This window comes from Neomonachus schauinslandi, chromosome 16, assembly GCF_002201575.2.
Source record: "Neomonachus schauinslandi chromosome 16, ASM220157v2, whole genome shotgun sequence".
NCBI classification, from domain to species: Eukaryota; Metazoa; Chordata; class Mammalia; order Carnivora; family Phocidae; genus Neomonachus; species Neomonachus schauinslandi.
The window spans coordinates 29936670-29955753 of NC_058418.1; the positions used below are offsets into that span (position 1 = coordinate 29936670).

Below are 19084 nucleotides of genomic sequence, written 5' to 3' on the forward strand. Positions count from 1 at the left end.
TAGTGCGAGTTCTTTATGGGCCCACGTGTCGCCCCTCCACGTTCCACTTTAGCTTCTTTGTGGCCCTTTGTGGCAGGTTAACTTGGTGCAAACTGGCCTGATCCGAAGAGTCACCTGTGAAAATTCAGACTGACCGGACCCTCCTCTGGAGGGTCTGACTTGGGGCTAGGTGTCTTTGGAAAACCGTATTTTTAACAAGGGCCCAAAGTGATCCTTTTGATGTTGGCATTTTGGAATAGTGCAAAGAGCTTGAGGTTTGGAGTCAGGCAATTTTGCCAAAACCTGACTCTGTCCTTTGTTTGGCTGTGAAATCTAGGACGAGTTAGTTAATCTTCTGGGCCTCACTTTCCATTTTGAGGACCAACGTTAATTTAAATAGATGTATAAAGTACCTGGCACTCAGTATTTATTATTGGCTATTTGTAATGTTTTTGTTAGCACTATTACTATCCCTTTGATCTGAGAGAGACAACACCGGAGGAGCATTGGCATAAGACAGAATTTCTTTATCGTTGTCTCCCACAGCAACAAACACGATCTGAAATTTTTAAGCAAGCAGTTTCAGAGGGGTAAGGAGACGTGAGGCTTACACAGTGTCACCACATGGGTTGGGAAGAAGCTGTGGAGGAGGCGGCTGATACCGGCAGTAGAAGGGGAAAGGGCCTGGCCCTCCTGGGCCTGGAAGAAAGTGTGACCGTGGCCTGGAGCCATTGCATCACCAAAACATAGCCCCGATTTTTATACCGGCAAGAGGCTCTTGTGACCCATGTCTCTTCATCTCCTGACCTCCCAGAGGTACTAACTGGGCACATTTATCCTTACCCCAGAGTCTTCTCCTCTTTGATGGGGCTTTGCCATTGGCCAGAGAAGCTCTTAGCAGTGTTTGGAGTGGAAAGAAGCCCTCGTTCCATGAGCCAGAAGGGTGGGAAACCCTTATCAAAGGAAATTTCTCCTTGGAGTCCCAAGTTGGAACTCTAAATGTTTTGTGGTTTTTTTTTTTTTTTTTCATTTAACAAAATAAAACCAAAAATGCTGATGGTCATGGTTATTGGGCTATAAAGTATATTAATGTGCCATTTCAGAGAAATCATAGGTAGTAGAAGAATTGGGAACCATGAAAACCACTGTTTATGTGGAAAGTGCCTTTTGAGTTCCAAACGAAGGTGGAAAACACAAGTCATTTCCAGCAGCTGGGCCATGGCCTGTGCTATTCCCTTCTCTTCCCAGTTGGGTAGACAGTATGGACCCACGCTTGGTACCCCGTGAATATGCTGACTGCCTATAAGATCCAGACAGGAGGGTTATCCATGCTGAACAGCACAACAATTTCTGGAAAATGGCTAGATGGCCATATGGCTTTAATGGCACAAGCATTCACAAGCATTTTGGGGATATTTGGTTTTTAACCCACCTCAGCAGACTCTTCTGTTAGGCTCTTCACATCTTCCCTGAAGTGTGAACCCCCAGAGTAGATTCTTACACAACTAGAAGTTAAGCCAAGCCTTCTCTCTCAAGTGGTCATGGTTGAAAACTACTACCAACTAGAAAGGTACATTGACCTAAAAAAAAGAAAAGAAAAAAAAAAAAAAAGCTGACCTGTGGGCCAAAGTTTGGCTTTTCCTCGCTCTGATGTGTGTTGACTTTACTGATCTGGAAACATTAACATGTGGTCCAGAGGCAAGAGGTTAAAAGCCTTTCAAAGAGAAAGTGAATGTGTCCTTTGTTGAAACTCATTTAGCGGTTGGATTTGCTTAGTAGTTCTGCAGTGGGTAAACTGAGTTCTAGCCATTTAAGAAGCCTCTTTTATAACACCAGCTTTGCCTATCGGTAGATAGGCCATTGCTGCTGTTTGTTTTTAGAGGGGCCCACAGTGCCGTGATGGCCATGACAGAAAGTCCGAGAAGACAAATTATAAATGTGTTAGCTCACTTCTTTTGAAAGGACTTGGAGTGTCAAGCCAAGATTATTATAAACTGGACCACAAACTCTTCTTACCACTGACGAAGACAGATTATTTGGGGCAAAGCATGAGAAACAGCCCAGTGAGGAGTGGCCACTCACTCAAGGTTCGATCTGGAATGTCGTGTTCAAGGTAGACCTCACCGAGAGTCAGAATGACGTGTGAAAATCCCTGAAACTGTACATAAAGTACTGTCAGGGATTTAGATGGGATGGTATATGAAAAATACTTAGATTTGAACACCAGAATCCCCCTGGAGGGCCAGATGCTGTGACTCATGGTCCCAAAGAGAATGGGAAGAACAGAGAAAACTTCGTGCCCTCTGTTGGTCTCCTGCTCCCTCCAAAGCATAAAAGGCCATAGAGGAGATGGTTGCCCCCATTACCTCATTACTTCCTGCTGTTTCCATGCTGATCCAGCCAGTTGGGTTTTGCAAGTTAAATGTAGATTTAATGTGAGGCCATACCAGTTGTAGGCTGCGTGAGCAAGGCCTCCGAAGGCTCCATGCTGGCTTATATGGTTTAAGGGAGTGCATTCTGATGGGGCTGATAGCCTAAGACAGACTCCTGTTCATCAGCCGGAATGACGGTCAGCTCCTCCTTGTAAATTACAATTCTGGAAAGAACTCTGACTTGGAGAGAAGTGCACTTTTTTAGTTCACTGGGTTTTTTCTGGTGAAGTTGTTCGTTTAAATCACTCCAGTCTTTAGAAGTGTGAGCTCTTTCATTTTTATTTATAAGCTTTACGAGCGCCTCTGGCCAACATTGCATAATCAGCCGGGTTTTTAAAGCAGGACCTGTATCTGTACAGAGAGGAAAGGGATATTGAGACATAATTACACATTTGTGTGGTGTTTTACCTATTTTAAAGGGCTTTCATGGACATATTTGGTTTTATCTTCCCATAACCCGGTGAAGCAGAGAAGCATTAACTTCATGTAACAGCGGAGGAGACGAAGAGGTTGAGCGATTTTTCTCAAGGTCACCCCAGGAATATAATTAGAGGCAGCTTATGCTCCTAAAAGATGAACATGTATCTTTCATTTCTATAGACCATAGATGCTTATGCCGTAAGAACTGCCAAGTCATCAGAGCAAAAAGGAAGTTTTGTCAGTCGTTTGCTGTGATAATAGTTCTTCTAGAACCTGAAGGGAAAAAAAAAAAAAGTTTTGCTCCTCCTTTTGCCCTGAAATGGTTTGGAATCTCCTGAATATCTAAATTTGTCAAGAACAGCTAAATAGTCTGGGGACGGGGCCCATTTTAGTCCAAACAGAAGCACATGAGAACAATGGAACGCTGTGGAAGGGGTAGCCAGCCGGATGCCCAGGCCGGGCCCAGCCCCTGCTCCCCCATTCCCCCCTTGTTAACCATGGGTAAGGCAGCCCTCACTCGAAATGGGGATTGAATACCCACCTCCCCCATCTCTCTCAGGTTGTAAAAAATCAAATTAAGACAGTGCTGTGGATTCAGAGTCTTTTGTTTAAACAGCGTACAAAATGTAATTGTTTTAAGCAGGAGTTGCTCTTTGCTCTCCTGTTTCCCATTAAAGAATTACCTCTTCGGAGTTTATTTTTCTTGTCTCCTCAACGCTGTGTGCCTGGTAATATGTCCCCATCAAGTTCTCATTTTTTGTATTTTTTTTTAAGCTTGCTTATCTTGATGACTCTCTTAGCAGGAATCCTTTCTCCTGAAATCTATATCACGTCACCAAGAGTTATGGAAATGTTACCTGTCCTTCTTTATTTGTTGCAAAATTTAGGGACAAGGAGGAAGACCATATATGTTTTCTTAAAATCAATGGCCAGCACATTACTGTAAAACCTATTGATTAAAAACACAAAGTATAATGTTAGTCATTTAGTCTGTGAAGTGGTGCAATAAGGGAAGAAATTTATCCTTTGACTTTTGCATTAACCTTTTATTGACTGCTTGCATACCCATAATTAACACACACTTTAGCTAAAGTGGTTAATTTTAGCATGGCGACCAGTGTTCACTAATGTAGCCGCCATCCCGATCACCCAGATGCAAGTGTGGCCCTGGGGGAAACCAGGGGTCCGGAGGCCCCATGTGAGTGACACCTGTGGGCAGAGAAGGGGGACCTCTGGGCAGCCTGCTACCAGGCCAGCCAGTGGGACATCTCTCAGTTGCTTCCTGTTAGGACACCAGGTCGTTCAGGGAGAACCATTCCTACGTAGTGAGAGTTTTGCGGGGTGGCTCACAGAGTCCTTGGAATCTCGGAAAAATGTGAATTTGGGAGGGAGAGAGATGACGTGTTTATTATTTTCCTTTGCTCCCTTTATAATGCTTCATGAAAGGGGTCAGGGTTTCTGGGTTGATCCAAGTTTATTTGCTAGCCAAAGAAGCATGAAAAATAGGATTTGCTTTAGGATGGGAATAGAGAGGACAAAGTCGAAAGAGAAAAGAGAACTTTCTTACTGCTTAGGTGGGTCCAGAATGATCTACTCTCCTTGGGAACACTGAGTTTTGGGGAATTTTTTTTTTTTAACTTTCTTGAGAAACGTCATCCAGCTGTGGTCATTGAAACTGGTTTATTTGCATGCAGAGACCTGTTTGGATGATACCAGCACACCCTTGTTTTCTGGATAGGAATTTGTCCCAAATAGACATACCGTTGGAACCAAAACCAAAAGCCAGTGTTTTCCTGCTTTCATACCTGGATGATCCCCGCATACACTATGCTGTGTCAGCAGCGGCATCTCAATTTAGAGACAGGACTGTCCATATCCCCTTGGCAGGCAGGCCTGTGGCAATGGATATTGTAGTAAAAAGCGGGGAAATAACTGACAGGTGGGGAACATGTCATCCAGGACTCTTTGGTTGCAAGTGACAGGAAAACCTAATTCAGTCATGGCTCGTGAAACTAAAAAAAGTCTAAGCATGCCTGGCTTCAGGTGTGGCTTGATCCAGCTACAAATGATACTGCCCAGGACCCAGCCCCTTGCTGCACCTAGCCAAATGACTGTGGCTCTCCCAGGTGGTGCATCCTGTTAGTTCACAGGAGATAAGAAAGGCTTTTCCTGCAGCTCCCATACCAGTCCTCTGGTTTTGCTCTCCCTCTTGCCCTAGATTGGGTCATATGCCTCCCCCTAAACCTCTTCCTGTGGCTGGGAGAGTGGGATGTGCTCATTAGGATCAAGGTCAAGGCTCTCCTTGGGCTGTAGTGGTGGAGACAGTCCCACCCAAAGCACGTGGCCAGGGATGGGGAGGGGATGGATTTCCCTACGGGAAAATTTCAGTCCTCTTGGTGGAGAAGGTAGGGATGGACACAGACTGCAAATGTTTGCCGTGGTCAGCATTCCTAAAACATTTCCTAAGAGAACTTAGGGCCCCTTTATTTTGCAAGGAACTCTAGAGTATGTGTGCTAAGAAACAATCTGACTTTCTTCCCTATAAATGCCAAATCAATCTGGAAGAGCCACCGCTTAGAAAGTCCGATGACAGCACCTTTTATTAATTCTAGGTCTTCAAATACAACGGTTGAGTCTTTCTGAATCGGAGCATTTGAGCCTGTCACTGGGAGGTTGTAGCAGCTTGAATACATAAGCCTCAGCGTCCAGGCATATCACATGGTGATAGGATTCAGCCGCAGGCTCAATGTGATTCGAGCCAGAAAGCTGCTTCCATATCTCCAGAGCTTCTCCTAGAAAAGAGCCGGTCCAGGGGCCGCCCACTCAGTTAGTGGGTAGGGAGGGCGTTGCCACAGGGACGACACAGCTCTATTCTTGGCATTATCATCTGTCCGTCACTAGTCCTTGGGGTGGAAGTAACAGTGGCGATAATAATATTTAATATCTGTTGAGTGCTTACGATGTTCAGGCGCTGTTCAGAACACCCTGCATGTATTAATTCATTTACCCTTCACAACAACCCCATAAATAAGTACTGTTATGACCATCCTCCTCCTCATCGTCGTCATCCTCACTCCCACTGGACAGGAAGTTGAGGCTCAGCTTGCAAGGGTGAGAAGCCCGCCCGGGATGTCCTGCCCCCAGACAGCAGCAGGTGCCAGTGTGCAGAGAGCACCCCATTCACCACGACGCTTCGACCTCCCTCCTGCCCCATCGTAGGAGATGAGCCAAAAGGAGGCAGAACGAGTGATCTGAGCAGGAAGAATTAAAACTGAAAAGGGGCGGAGCGCCTGGGTGGCTCAGTCGGTTAAGCATCTGCCTTCAACTCAAGTCATGATCCCAGGGTCCCGAGATCGAGCCCCACATCGGGCTCTCTGCTCAGCGCGAAGCCTGCTTCTCCTTCTTCCTCTGCCCCTCCCACGCTCATGCTCTCTCTGGCTGTTTCTCTCAAATAAATAAGTAGTCTTAAAAAAAAAAAAAAAAGAAAGAAACCGAAAAGGGGCTATGCCTTCAAGCGATTCTCGATCCCTTCTCTTTCAGTCCCGCAGTCTGGCATGATGTAGAACCAGACACTAGGATTTGAGGCGGGGGGGGTGGCCCATCCTCACCCGTAGGTAAAGCATCACCTCAAACAATGAGTCCTCTGCGGGGGCCCTGTCACTACCTTTTGGAAATCAGCAAGGAGCACAGGGCATTAAAAGAAGTTGGAAAGCGACCTTGAAAGCTGTGAATTGAAGAGACCCCACAAAGGCCTCTACCTCCAGCCCAGGGGGAGCCAGTGAGGAGAGTAGCCAGTCCATCCTTTGCTCCTTTCAGTCACGCTGGCCACCTTCATGTGCCTCCCTCATGCCAGACACATTCCTACCCCAGAGCCTTTGCACACACTGTTCCCTCTGTTTGGGTATCTCTCATCTCATATTTGTATATCCAAATTTGCCTTATTCTTTCTTAAGGACTACAGAATTTTTCATTGTAAGAATATGCCTCCCAGCGCCGGCCTGGAAAGGAAGTCGTTCTCACACCAGCCAGGCCCTTGTTTGGGGCAGGAAATTACAGAGCAGCTTCACCCAAAGGAAAAGCTGGGGGATGAAGTGTATACAACACGGCATCAGCAAACCTGTGCAGCAGGCTTTAATATTTTTAATACTTTCTCAAAGCGAAGGGGCAAACCCATTTGACAGGTGAAAAAGCATCTCTATTGACTTTTTACAAACCTTATGATATTCTAGGTGGATCGACACTTATCATAGGCCTTTAATCTGCCAGCCGGGATAATGTGTGCCCAGATAATTTATCCGCTGAGAGGTTGAGATGCTCAATTTGGAATAACTTTCCCTACCTAGTAAATTGAGCATTACTCTGTGATCCTGAAGCAGAGAGAGAGCACAACTTGAAAAGCCTTGCCGAGTTCCTTTGTAATTAATCGCAGCTCCCCCTGAATATTAATTTGCCTCCATCCCCTTCATGTGATTTAGAGACCGTGGCTAGAACTACAGAGACGCACCCTCAGAACCACAACCCCAAGAGGCACCGTCTCAAACACCTATCACTGAGAACGCACCCTCTGTTCTTCGGCGCTGTGTGGGGCTTATCAGTGCAAACAGTTTAATATTTATGCTAAGAGGATTGTCAAAAGCAGCTTCTGTTGCTTTAATTCTTGTTTTAAATAAATAATGAGAACATTTAAACACATTACTCTTCTTGGGGCCCTGAGGTCAGCTAATCTTATTATTTATGAAGTGATGTGCTACATAATAGTACTTAGTGCATGTTAACAGACGCTATTATCAGGGTCTGATGCGGAGAGCCGAAGATATATTGGAATGTTATGTGTAATGTACGACGGATTGAGTGCATAGGATGCCGGCAGAGCAATTAACCACACGAGAAAATAGGTATAAAGTTGAAGTATGTTTTCCCGTGGGGATCCCCTCACCATTAATAATTCCCCAGAGAAGAAGATGTCTTTTAGCTAGGAACCTACTCTACCATCAGGTTTGGAAATTGGGCCGGGCTCTTCCCTCCTTTGATGTCTTCGTAGTTCGTCCTCCACAGAAGACAGATCTTGGGGATGGCCACTTTTTAATGGATTTCGAGAACAATGCAGAGAAGGTGGGAGTGGGGAAGGACCCACGCAGCTCCTTCTTGAGTGTACTCCTAGTATTTTGGGTACACGTGCTTCCCCCGCCGTGCGCTCCAAGGGAGTCGGGAAATTGTTCATTTCTTATTGCAATTTGTGTTTCATTCTCTCTGATCCTCATTTTTCTGACGAATAAAGCTAAAGCCACTGAGCTTTCCCAGACCAATTTTAAATAAGCTGGTCTCTCTGAGAGGTAGATGCCTGCCGGGGTGGGGATGATGCCGCCCCAACTTTTTTCCTACAAGGCTATAATTTAGTTGCATATGATAATTAATTTCTCTACTATTGATGAATAATCCATTTAATAAAAACCGTGATTTAAGTGTTTTCCTTAGGGAGTAACTCTTGCTAGCCTTTTAATTTAATTTTGTGGAAGTTTTCCCCACCTGTTCATCAGTGGAAATGATTATTAACCTCTATTTGCATATATCCTTATAAATCCGTCTCTCTTTGGAGTGCCTTTTTCTGAGCACAGCAAGCTGGGACACTTGTAAATCTCTAGAATCTCCAAAGTCAATCCCGACCCGTAATATTGTTTAATCTATTCTTGGACGTTTTAATGCAGTAAATTCAATTTAATCTTTCCCAGTAATCTAGTAATACATCGAAATCCCACAAACATTTAAATCTGATAATGGCTTAATCACACACTTTAAATAACAGTTGAGATAATGAAAAAATAATTCACCATTTTAAAGCCAGAGTAACTGAATTTCCCTGGTGATTGGCTTCTGTGGAGCCACTAGAGATAATACAAAGCTGGGAATTGAAAAAAGAAAAAGAAGTTCCAGCACCACGAAGAAGAGCTCTTCTGTCTTCTAAACACCTGCATTGTGCCTGGTGAGCTCATTCTTTCATTTCATCACTACCATTGCGAAGCATTGTCTTTGGAGTGCGTGGCAGTGTCGTTCCAAACTGCCCATGAATTTGGGTCTTCCAGGAATTTCTTCCCATGGATTAATTGCCTCTTCCTACTCTTCCAGGTGTCAGTCCCGAATTGCTCGAACCTTACCTGTGGATCAGAAGCCAGAATGTCGACCATATTGGGAAAAGGATGATCCTTCGATGCCTCTGCCATTCGATCTCACAGACATCGTTTCAGAACTCAGAAGTCTGCTTCTGGAAGGAAAACCCTAGAAGGAGCACAAGTCTTAGGTGGAGGAGGAAAAGTGATTTTTGGCTTCCTTCCTCCAACCTTGCCGTGGGCTTGGGCAAGGGCAGTATGGGTAGACTTGACCTTTAGATCATAGAACCTGGGTCCCCTTAGAAAGAGTAGGCCATAGAGCCCATGAATGTTAAAATGTTTAAAAATGGCACAGTGTTATAATCTGATTTGGTACGAAACAAGAACCTGCCCCCAAAATACTGTTCCCCACTTGGATTTTTCATGGGAGCCATTCAGCTCCCAAAGGCCGAGGCGGCAGGGGTGGGCCGTCTCTGGCAGATCCCAGCCTACTTTCCACCTTCCCCAGCCTTTTCAGAAACTCTAGAAGACTCTGAAGTCATCCGGGGGAAGACAGAACCTAGATACCGTCCCTGCCCCCATTTCTCACCACGCCCTCTAGAGGCTGCGCTGTCCAATATGGTAGCCCGTAGCTGGGTGTGGCTTCTTAAATCCAGTTTCCATTGTAATTAAAAATCCCGTTCCTCAGCCGCTTAATAAAGCCACACGTGTCTCGTGACTCGTGTATTGGGCAACACAGAAGCAGAACATTGTCATCATTGTGGAAAGACCTGTTGGATAACGCTTCTCTAAAAAGTCTGAGAGCAGGAAATTCTCTTCTCCACTTGTCTGTAGCCACCATCCCCATAGGTGGAAGGAATGAAAAGAGAAACGCGTCATTGGAGAGCGGCCACTGTCCCTTCTGTGAGCCTGACCTAAGTAGAAGCCCGAGTTATGAGTTCTGTACTCTGCCCCCAGGAATGAGGAGGTGGTGGAAATTAAAATACACCTGACGTCTGTCATTGGGAAGTTTCCCTGAGCTAACGAAAGAGACACAGCCCTGTTTGCATTGCTTCATGGATTTAGCCCGCACGTGCATTTTTCTAGAATTCCCTCATCCATGTGTAATGACAGGTGGGATCGAGGCCCGAGGAGCCCCAGTGCCGCGTCCTGATGACATCCATGCGTCAGAGAGGCGACGTGTATGCCCTGGCTTTAAAGTGCCTGGATCAAAATGCGCACTGGCTCCGTGACTTTTGGCGTGTCCCTGTGCCTCAGTTTCCTTACCCATATGACGGGGATACTAAAGGCACCAACTCACAAGGGGAAGAGTAAACAGAATAACCTAGCTACAGGTGTAGAACAACTTCTGACAGGTAGTTAGCTACCCGATAAATATTAGTATTCTTCTGTATCCATGAGCTGACCCGATGTAGGTGTCCTCCCCTCCTTCCTCTGCCCTCGTGCTGATTTTGTCTCGTGACGCCATTGTCACATCTCTCCCTTTCTGGCTTGGCTCCTGCCCTGTGGTGACCCCAGAAATCGCGAGAATAGTTAGCCCCTCACCCCAGCCCGGGGCCTTCTCTTGTAGTGGTTTACCGTAGTGTGGAAGCTGAAAGGCTCTTCTGCCCGCTGAGGGGGGCGCACGGAGAAGCAGACTCTCTCCGGCCATCAGAATCCCCCGGGTTCAAGGTGGCGTTCACGTCCACGGAGCTGGCTGACCGCTGAAGGGCCGCCTGACACAGAGCGGCCAGGGCTTCGTGGTCTGGAGCCTTGGTTCCCTCGGACCACTCATGAATTCCCTGATGCCCTGAGCCCCGTTGGTGAAGGAGAGAGGGAGTGCGGCCTCACCGGGCTGTCGTGGAGATGACATGCTCTCCGGGAGGTACGGAGCGTGTGACACCGAGAAATCACAGCCCCGGCGCCCGGGCCGCGTAGCCTCTGCTGCTGTATTTACCGCCCGTGCTTGTCCTGTGTTACGTTTCATGAGGTGCCCATATTCCGGAATTGGGAGATTCCCTACAAAGTACCAACGTGTGCATTCTCTCTAGAACTCAGAACATCTGGCAGCGCTCGCCCTCCGTCCTGGCGTGGCAACGAGCTAGGTGGCGTCTTCTCGCTCTGGGGGGGGGGACATGAGCCCTCCCTGGCCCCGGGTGCTCCCTGTTATCATTTATCATCACCCTGACCCTTAGTGGTCAGCATTCTCCACACCTGCTTGCTTGCACCCCTACGGTAGAAATAGGTAATCATGTTTAGTGCTTTCCCCGACGTGTGTGTTACTCTTGAGCTCTATTTGTGGACTCCTTGTAGTAATGTCTTGTACGTGATAAAACATTCATAAACAATAAAAATATTAAAAGGATAAGATAAGAAACTGAGAGAGGTCCTGCTCTTTTCCACTCGCAAAGCTAGTGGGTGGGCCTGCTTCCTTGGCTTGGGTGGGGTTAGGCGGAGATGGTTCTCGAAGTCCTCCAGGCGGGGCCAGGTAATGCACCGCCAGGGTGGGAGAAACCACTACCTAGAGTGAATCCGAAAGGTGAGATCTCGTTTTCGCAGAAGAGGTGATGGCTTTCAGCAAGGGTGAGCTCGGCGTGGGTGAGGATGACGTATGCTCTGCGGGGAGGTGTCAGGTGGGTAGAAGGAGGGAGACAATATGAAGGGGGCTATGGGGGGGCAGTGGCCGTCAGCTCAGTTCCTGCAAGGCCAAAGGAAGGCCTGTTGCCCCTGACAGCTAGGGGAGGACTTTCCTGGGAACACGGGCCACCTGTGGGGTTGAGGGAATGGACAGCCTGGCCCCCGGACCACCTGGAGTCAGCAGGCCCCCCACCCCTTGCTTCCTGCCCGGCTTGCCCACCCCCTGGTCCCAGCTATCTGGAGAGGTCCCTATGCACTAAGATGCTCCTGACCTCCGCTCCCTACTGCCCTCCCACAAACCTTCCTTGACCACCTAGCACCGCTCAGCGGGCTTGGTGAGCCCTGGGCGTCCAAGGACCCGTCCCTGCTTTCCAAGGGCTCCTCTGTGCCAACCCCCATACCGAGTGCTGGGGACACGCAGTGACCAAAATAGTAGGGAGACAGACGGTAAACCGGCAAATCAGTAACAAGACGGTTTCAGATGGTCGTAAGTGCTGGAAGGGAGCCCAGTGGGTGAGGTGGGGGACACAGCGTTGCTGGGGACTGACGAAGGGTGGCTCAGATCAGGAGGTCAGGGAAAGCAGGGGACGGGGACGTGCACAGGAAAGTGCGGCAGTCAGGTGCCCAAGGAAGAAACCGGCCACCGCCGTGGCCGAAGCAGGGTAACCAGGAGTGGGGGAGATGCAGCCCGGGGGGGGCGCGTGGACCTGGTTCCAGGCACCGGAGAAACACCCACGGGGTCTGCGTGAGATGGTGCCGGCTACCCCGGACTCCAGGGTGTCCCCGAGAGAGCAGACGGTCCGTCCAAAGGCACAGCGTTCTAACTGGGACTCCCACGCGCTGGCCGAGACCTTGAGATGGGGAGGTTGTGCTGGGGGCCCCTCCGGGTGCATGAGGGGTGCCCCGCCCTGCTGCCTCACCCCAGCAGCTCCTGCGGCCCCAGCTTCCCTTGTCAGGGGAGCTCGCTAGACAGAAAAGAGCGGGGTCATGGCATCACTTGTGACACAATTTTAGTAATAAGCTTCTAAATCCATCACCAACTGAATTGAGGGATGCTGGGAATGAGATTCCACAGGCCCTATTTAATGGACACCCCACCTTCAGCAGAAGGGTTTTTGCCTGTTTCAGGGGAAGGTTATTTTCGAATGCAACTGGTTTTTTGGTTTTTTTTTTTTCCCTTCCCTGCTCTAGTTAAGGCTGATTTTACCACTGGGCAAATTGCATACATTTGGATCCATGCCACGCTAAATACTGTTTATTCTGGAGATCTGTCAGAGGCAAGTGCGTGGAAGACAGGGGGATTCTTATTTGAAAAGGCAATTCTCCTCCAAACAGCTTGAGCAGGAGAGGAGAGAGCAGATCAGGATGTGCTGATGTGGTAATGCCATTTATCCTGTTTGCCTTTGTTACTTTGTGATTAAATGGTATTTTTAATTAAGTCTCATTGAGAGCCATAGGTACCACGGTGGTGAAATCAATTTGACAACCATAAAGGGGGAGGAAAGGCCCGGTTGTGCTGTTGGGAGCGGCCGCAGGGACGCCAGGCCGCTGTAGAAGCTGGGGTGGGGAAGGGGAGAGGCGGGAGAGGCGCAGGTAATGACTTCCTGCAGGACTGGGGCACCTGCAACTGCTGGGACCCGGAGGCCGGCTTCCCCCGCTGTCAGGAAAGGATACACCGGCCTCTCTCGCACTCACCGGAGAGACCCCCATATGTTCCTGGGCCGACTGGGGGCCCCAGGAAAGCGTCTGCAGGGTCTGCTTCTCTGCCGGACTCTTACTAGTAAAGAGAAAGCCTGTGCCCAGCGCCCCGTGCGTACTGCAGCCTGGCTCCCCGGCAGCCCTGCCCACAGCCCTTCACCCCCAGCCCCTTCACACAGGTCGAAAACGCGTCCCCTCTGCGCCCCTGTTCGATTTATCCCGCTAGCATCGATCAGCTTTCCTTCTGATTCCTGGGTGGCAGTCGAGGCTTCTGGCTGCTGGCTTCCCCACTTTGAATCCTGGTCCTGTGTGTGACCCAAAGGCTACCATCCTTTCGAACCTGTGTTTTCTTGTCTACAAAATGGGGATCACAGTAATGGATCTACCACCTGATGTCGTTGTGTAGATTTGATACTGTGCATAGGGGCGCCTGGGGGGCTCAGTCGGTGAAGCGGCTGCCTTCTGCTCGGGTCATGATCCTGGGGTCCTGGGATCGAGCCCCGCATCGGGCTCCTTGCTCAGCGGGGTGTCTGCTTCTCCCTCTGTCTCTATCTCAAATAAATAAAATCTTTAAAAAAAAATACTGTGCATACAAAGTGCCTGGAGTAGCAGGTCTTCAGTGAGGCATGAGCTGTAATGTTTGTTATCCCAGTTTCCTATGATAACCATGGTAGCTTTGGGACTTGGGCAAGTCCCTTGACCTCTCTATGCCCCAGTCTTCGTGTATTTAACGGGATGATGGTAACGCCTAGCTCACTGGGTCACGCTGTCACCAAGGTCGCTCACGTTAAGTGATTCACATCGCGTCTCGTCCTTCGTGCCAGAGTAACACGTGACCGCCTGTATGTTCCCATTTGCCCCTCACGGCTTCCGTTTTTTTCCTAGGCAGATGGCTTGGAACTTTTTATAAATGAGATCCTATGAAAAATGATTCTCCAGTCCTGCCATTACTCCAGCAGGATTAGGTCACCCACTGCAATTTGAGATTTGCTTAAAAAATTCTTGCTATCACCTTCTAATGGATGATCTGTGTACAACAATTGTTTATTGACTCTGAATGTCTGAGCACCAGGGTCAGTCTGTTTCAAGGGGAGGGAAGCCTTAATTAACTCCCAGCCTTAGACTCAGTGATTCTTTTCCAATGATGCAGTTCATGACTTGGCTTGCATTTACTTTTCATCAGTCCTGAAAGAATCGAGGTAAAATAGTTTCCTCTGCACATGTGTGTCAGGCTAAATGGATAACAGCAGATACAGATCTGTTTTCCTGTCTGCACCTGCCTTTAGACAAAATTCATCAATTTTACAAAAGCCACTGACTAAACACGGCACCAATACAAATGAAGTGGCTTCCAGCGTGGGGGGTTTCCTGTTGCTTTTAATCGGGTAAGTGCGGTGGCTTCCTGCGGAGCCATGGGAAGTGCCAAGCGCGTGGGGACCGGAAGGTCAAGGCCATGCTGCGGGAAGTTTAGGAGAAGCCCAGTGGTGGTTCCGGACCCTGTGCACTCCGAGCCATTCGGACCAGCTTAGTTAGCGACGGTCCACGCTCAGGCCCTCTGCAGCCTTGGCCGGTGTTAGAGATGAAAGAAAAGACCAGGGATCAGCATGCCCTTTAGCGGTGCCCATGTTCAAGGGCATCCTGCTTGCCCTTCCCAGCTTCTGGAACAAGGAGAGGGTCGGCAAGCGGAATCAAACCCCTCGGGAGAAGCTTCTGGGCACTGCGCGGGGCACCCCAGATGGAGACGGCCGTGGAAGGACTTGTAAACGCTGAAGCCCCGTGCAAAGGCAAGGAAGCAAGATTATGATTATTCTGTGAGATCGGTTGGATTCGGGTGGGCAACGGAAGGACTGGCGTACATTTTCATCAGCTTCCCTCCTGCAAGGCCAGAGTAACACAGCAGCAGTGCTCGGCTCACAGTGCGGACCCCCCACAGGCGGCTAGAACATGGGGGGAGTGTGAACGCCTTCTGCAAACTAGTCTCAAAGAACAGTGTCACGGCCCCTTTTGAAAGTTTTTCAGACCCCACAGCGCCTGGGTGGCTCAGTCGGTTAAAAGGTTAAAGAACTGATTCTTGACCTCAAGCTCGGGTCTTGATCTCAGGGTTGTGAGTTCAAGCCACGCCCAGCATGGAGTCTACTTAAAAAAAAAAAAAAAATTAAATCTGTTTTCAGATCCCATGCATCCTGCAAAAATTCCCATACCTGCAGATAGGTATGTTCAGCGCCAGGGCACCGAGATGGAGGGAGCATGCTTTCTTTAGTTTCTTTGCAAAACTGTCATCCCCTGCTGAAAACCCCACCCGTCCGTCCTTCCCAATAGGGAATCCCATTTTTCACTTTGGAGTGCGCACAGTTAACCTCGCAACCCCAGCGCCCCAGAAGGGCTGAGTCAGTTTCTCAGAGCAGCTCAAGCTATCCCTCGTAACTCGTCCAGCACAGAAAACTGGTCCTCTGGTCACCCTCCTGCCCCCCGCCCCCCAACGCTTCAGACAGAGATTTCCAGTTGATTACGCCTTGATTAGAGCCGGGGAAAAAGCAGGCCAGGTATATAGGATTCCCATTGTCCTCCCCTCCGCGGCTCCCGAGCAGGGTCAGGCGGAGCGGCCCCTCGGTGAGCATGTGAACAATCAAGCGCTGTTTACCATGGACGTTTAGTTTTCTTTTCTCGAAATCAAAACAGAGTTTAGTAGGCAGCGTATTTCATACATGCCTCTTGATCAATGGAATGATCTGTCAGAAGCCATTAGAGCTCCCATTAGCTTGAATGCATTCAAAGCTAAACTATTGGATCATTGAAGGGCCACAGTGATTGTTTTTAATATACCGTACATTGATTTCTCCCTGTGAGCAGGAACATAAGTTTGAAACTAACTGTGTATGACTAAGGCTTCATTTGCTGTCTCCAGTTCTCTGTGAAAAGCATGGTTTCACTTCGACCAGAAATGTCTGTGTATAGTTTTTAAAGAGATGCAGACCCTGTTAGAGTTCCCAAGGTTTAGACCGGGGCGGGTTGTTATTATTATTTTTTTTTTTCCCTGAGCTTTCTCCCATTTCTTTGTGCCCATTAAGTGAGTTGTGCGTGCAGAATGGGAGAGGCATCCCTGCCAAGGACCTCAAGTGAAAGGCAGTGGGGGAAATTTTTCTGAAAGCATGAAGCCCCAGCTGAGGCCAACATCGAAGTGAATTTGACAGCCTCGGGCCAGCAAAAGTCTGCCCACGCAGAGCAGCGGAAGTGTGGCTCTGTCAGGGGCCTCCTCACTGGGGCAAAACTTGTCGAGCTCAAGGTGGAAGAGGCAGGTGGGGAAGCGAGAGCCGAGGCCCCGGGCCTGCCTTGGGCTGCCATATTGCCAACACTTGGTTGACTCATCTTCTCCGCCTTAGCCGAAACGGATCCTTCGAACACTCGTTGATGCCCTCCTAAATACCAGACTCTGTGCTAGGTAGGGACACAATGTCCCTGTCCTGCTCTTAACCAGCATTTCCAATCTCAGCCCCTTGCTCATCTGAATCCAGAGCCTGAGGATAAGGAGTTTGGCCAAAGAAGCCATACTTAACAACATTTGCAAAGGCCTGTCTCCCAAAGAGAAGTGTTTACGCATCGCACCCATTTTACAGATGAAGTAGTTAAAGCCCAGATGGGAGAAATTATGTTATTTAAGGCAAATTCTAGGAATTGGATTTCAAGCTCCTGGTATGTACTAAGATTTGGGAAAAATATGAACATTCTTGGACCCGCCTCCCAAATAAACCCAAATATGTTGAAGAAGAAGACAGTTCCAGATGGCTCACAAAAACAAGAAAGGCCTACCCCTTCGATTCCAGCCCAGAAAGAAGAAATGTTGTTAGTCTGGAAAATAGTTTGTGTGCCATTCATCCTTTTTCCCTGGGGCCCCAAAGATCCACGAAAGTTTGGTGATTTTGAACTACCCAAACAGGCCCTTGGAATTCATGGTGCAGGATATTAAAATCAAAGAGGCCAAGATGGATCACCCCAAACACACAGGTCAAGCAAAAGTCCCAGTAGTAAAATCTAGAGCAGGAGTCAGCAAATTGCAGCCTACGGCCAAATCTGGCCCATCCCTTGTTTTTATAAAATAACGTTGTATGGGAAAAGAAGCATTCGAGGGCAACTCTATGAAGGGGCGAAACAGAATCAAGAGCCAAACCCAAGGCTTTTCCTGAAGTAAAGATGCCTGCGTGATGCAGGCCGGGGGAGGCCATCCTGAGGGGGTGGACAGTGGCCCCTTGGCTTTCGGGTTTGGGCATCTCGACTCCGCAGAGGTCTGCAGGGGAGCGAGCCCAGCCTGAGCTTCCAAGTAGAACTGCCGAGCAGACAGGCAAAGGATCTTGTCTGAGTGCTCCTGAGCCCTCTGCTCCTATAGCAGGGCTGGGAATGATTCTAATGCCTCATTAGGAGAGGTCGTGATCTGGTCTCTGATTTTTTGTTCTTCCGGGGATGGGGGTGGGAGGGGCGTGTCTCTGCTCTCCAACTTACCGGGCTGACTAATGTGTCATTATAAAGGGTCAGGAGAACCCTGTTGCTCTTCTCCTGCAATTGACTTCCTACCCAGGAGCCTCTGGCTCTTAGCGTTTCCGAGAAGGAATTCCAAATTGCTCATTTACGTTCCGACGTGAGAGTTGAAACCAAGTTGCCAAGTGTCCGTGGATGTGTTCTCCATCCCTTGATGCGCTGTTCTGTTCTTTCCACCTCCAAAAGCTTCTGCTGTCCAGACTCTGCAGGAGTGCCCCGGGTCCTTCCTTCCCCGTGGCCTCTCTTGCCACCCGGATCCTTGACTCACTTGTAAGTCACTCCATGTGGACCATTTTTGCTCGTTCTGTCACCGGAGAGTTCAGGAATATGATTTTACTTGTCAGATTTGGCTTCCTTAGTGGACTATCAAATACTGGAGGGAAGAGCTCACAGCATCGAATCTTCCATTTTAGTGCATTCCGTCAAACTCAGAATAACACTCCCTACCCCCGGATCAGTTAATATTTATTGGCTACCAATCCACCGAACTTTTATCCAACACATAGGAAGGACTCAGTAAGCACCCGTTGGCCGGCTGTTAGAGGGAAATGAGTCTGATCATCACCCTACGGTAGTATCTCCACTAGGACTTTCTGGCCACAGCTTGCAACCTACCCCTAACCTCTCCCCCAAGCCTCACCTCCCCAAACTTGCTTCTCCCCTTTGTTCCTGCCACACCCGATGTTGTACGACGTCCTGAATCCTTCCGTGGCTCTGATGCTGTGTCTTAGGTATGCTGGCATGAGCCCCGCGGACCTCAGTGGCAGGCAGAGGACCAAGCTGAGCCTGGGTGGGGCCGGGGAGAATTTGGCCAGCAACATTCATGTGCCAAAGAGGCATTCGATCAAGGAGGTGCTGGGAGGGTAGCCAAGGCATCGGAGCTGGTGGTTGGGGCTTGGAAGCAGGGGTCTACAGGAGGCCAAGGAAGCAGCCCAAGGAAGGAGCAAGGCAAGGCCTCCTCCAAGCAGGGGGCACTCAGTGGGGACCCAGGCCCAGCAGTGTCTCCAGAGAGCAAAATCACAAACAGCAAGCCACCTTGGCCCGTGGAGGTTGAGGGAAGGCTGGAAGACCTCGGCGGACACGGACCTGGAGCCGTGGGCTCGGGTTGACAATTTCAGACCCCACTGGCCTGGGGTCATAAGGCCAGCAAGACACTGCTGTCAAATCATTGACATTTAACCCAGGTATGCGTGCTCGGCAAACACAAACATAAGGGCAGAACGGCCTGATGATTCCCTCCCCAAATTACACTCGGTGGGTACACAGCCCGGGGTAGAAGGACAGAGGACCAGTGTCTCTGCTCCC

General features: G+C 49.0%; 1 protein-coding gene across 2 annotated transcripts in view; it reads left to right on the forward strand.

Annotated features, from left to right (window-relative positions):
- Positions 1-11181, forward strand: part of FTO (FTO alpha-ketoglutarate dependent dioxygenase) — a 374545-nt gene extending 363364 nt beyond the window's left edge. For both annotated transcript variants that reach the window (XM_044911496.1, XM_021704695.2), the window contains one exon: positions 8955-11181. In XM_044911496.1, the coding sequence (XP_044767431.1) occupies positions 8955-9108 (154 nt within the window). In that variant the 3' untranslated portion in view covers positions 9109-11181. The remainder of the gene's footprint in view (positions 1-8954) is intronic.
- The last annotated feature ends 7903 nt before the right edge of the window (positions 11182-19084 follow it).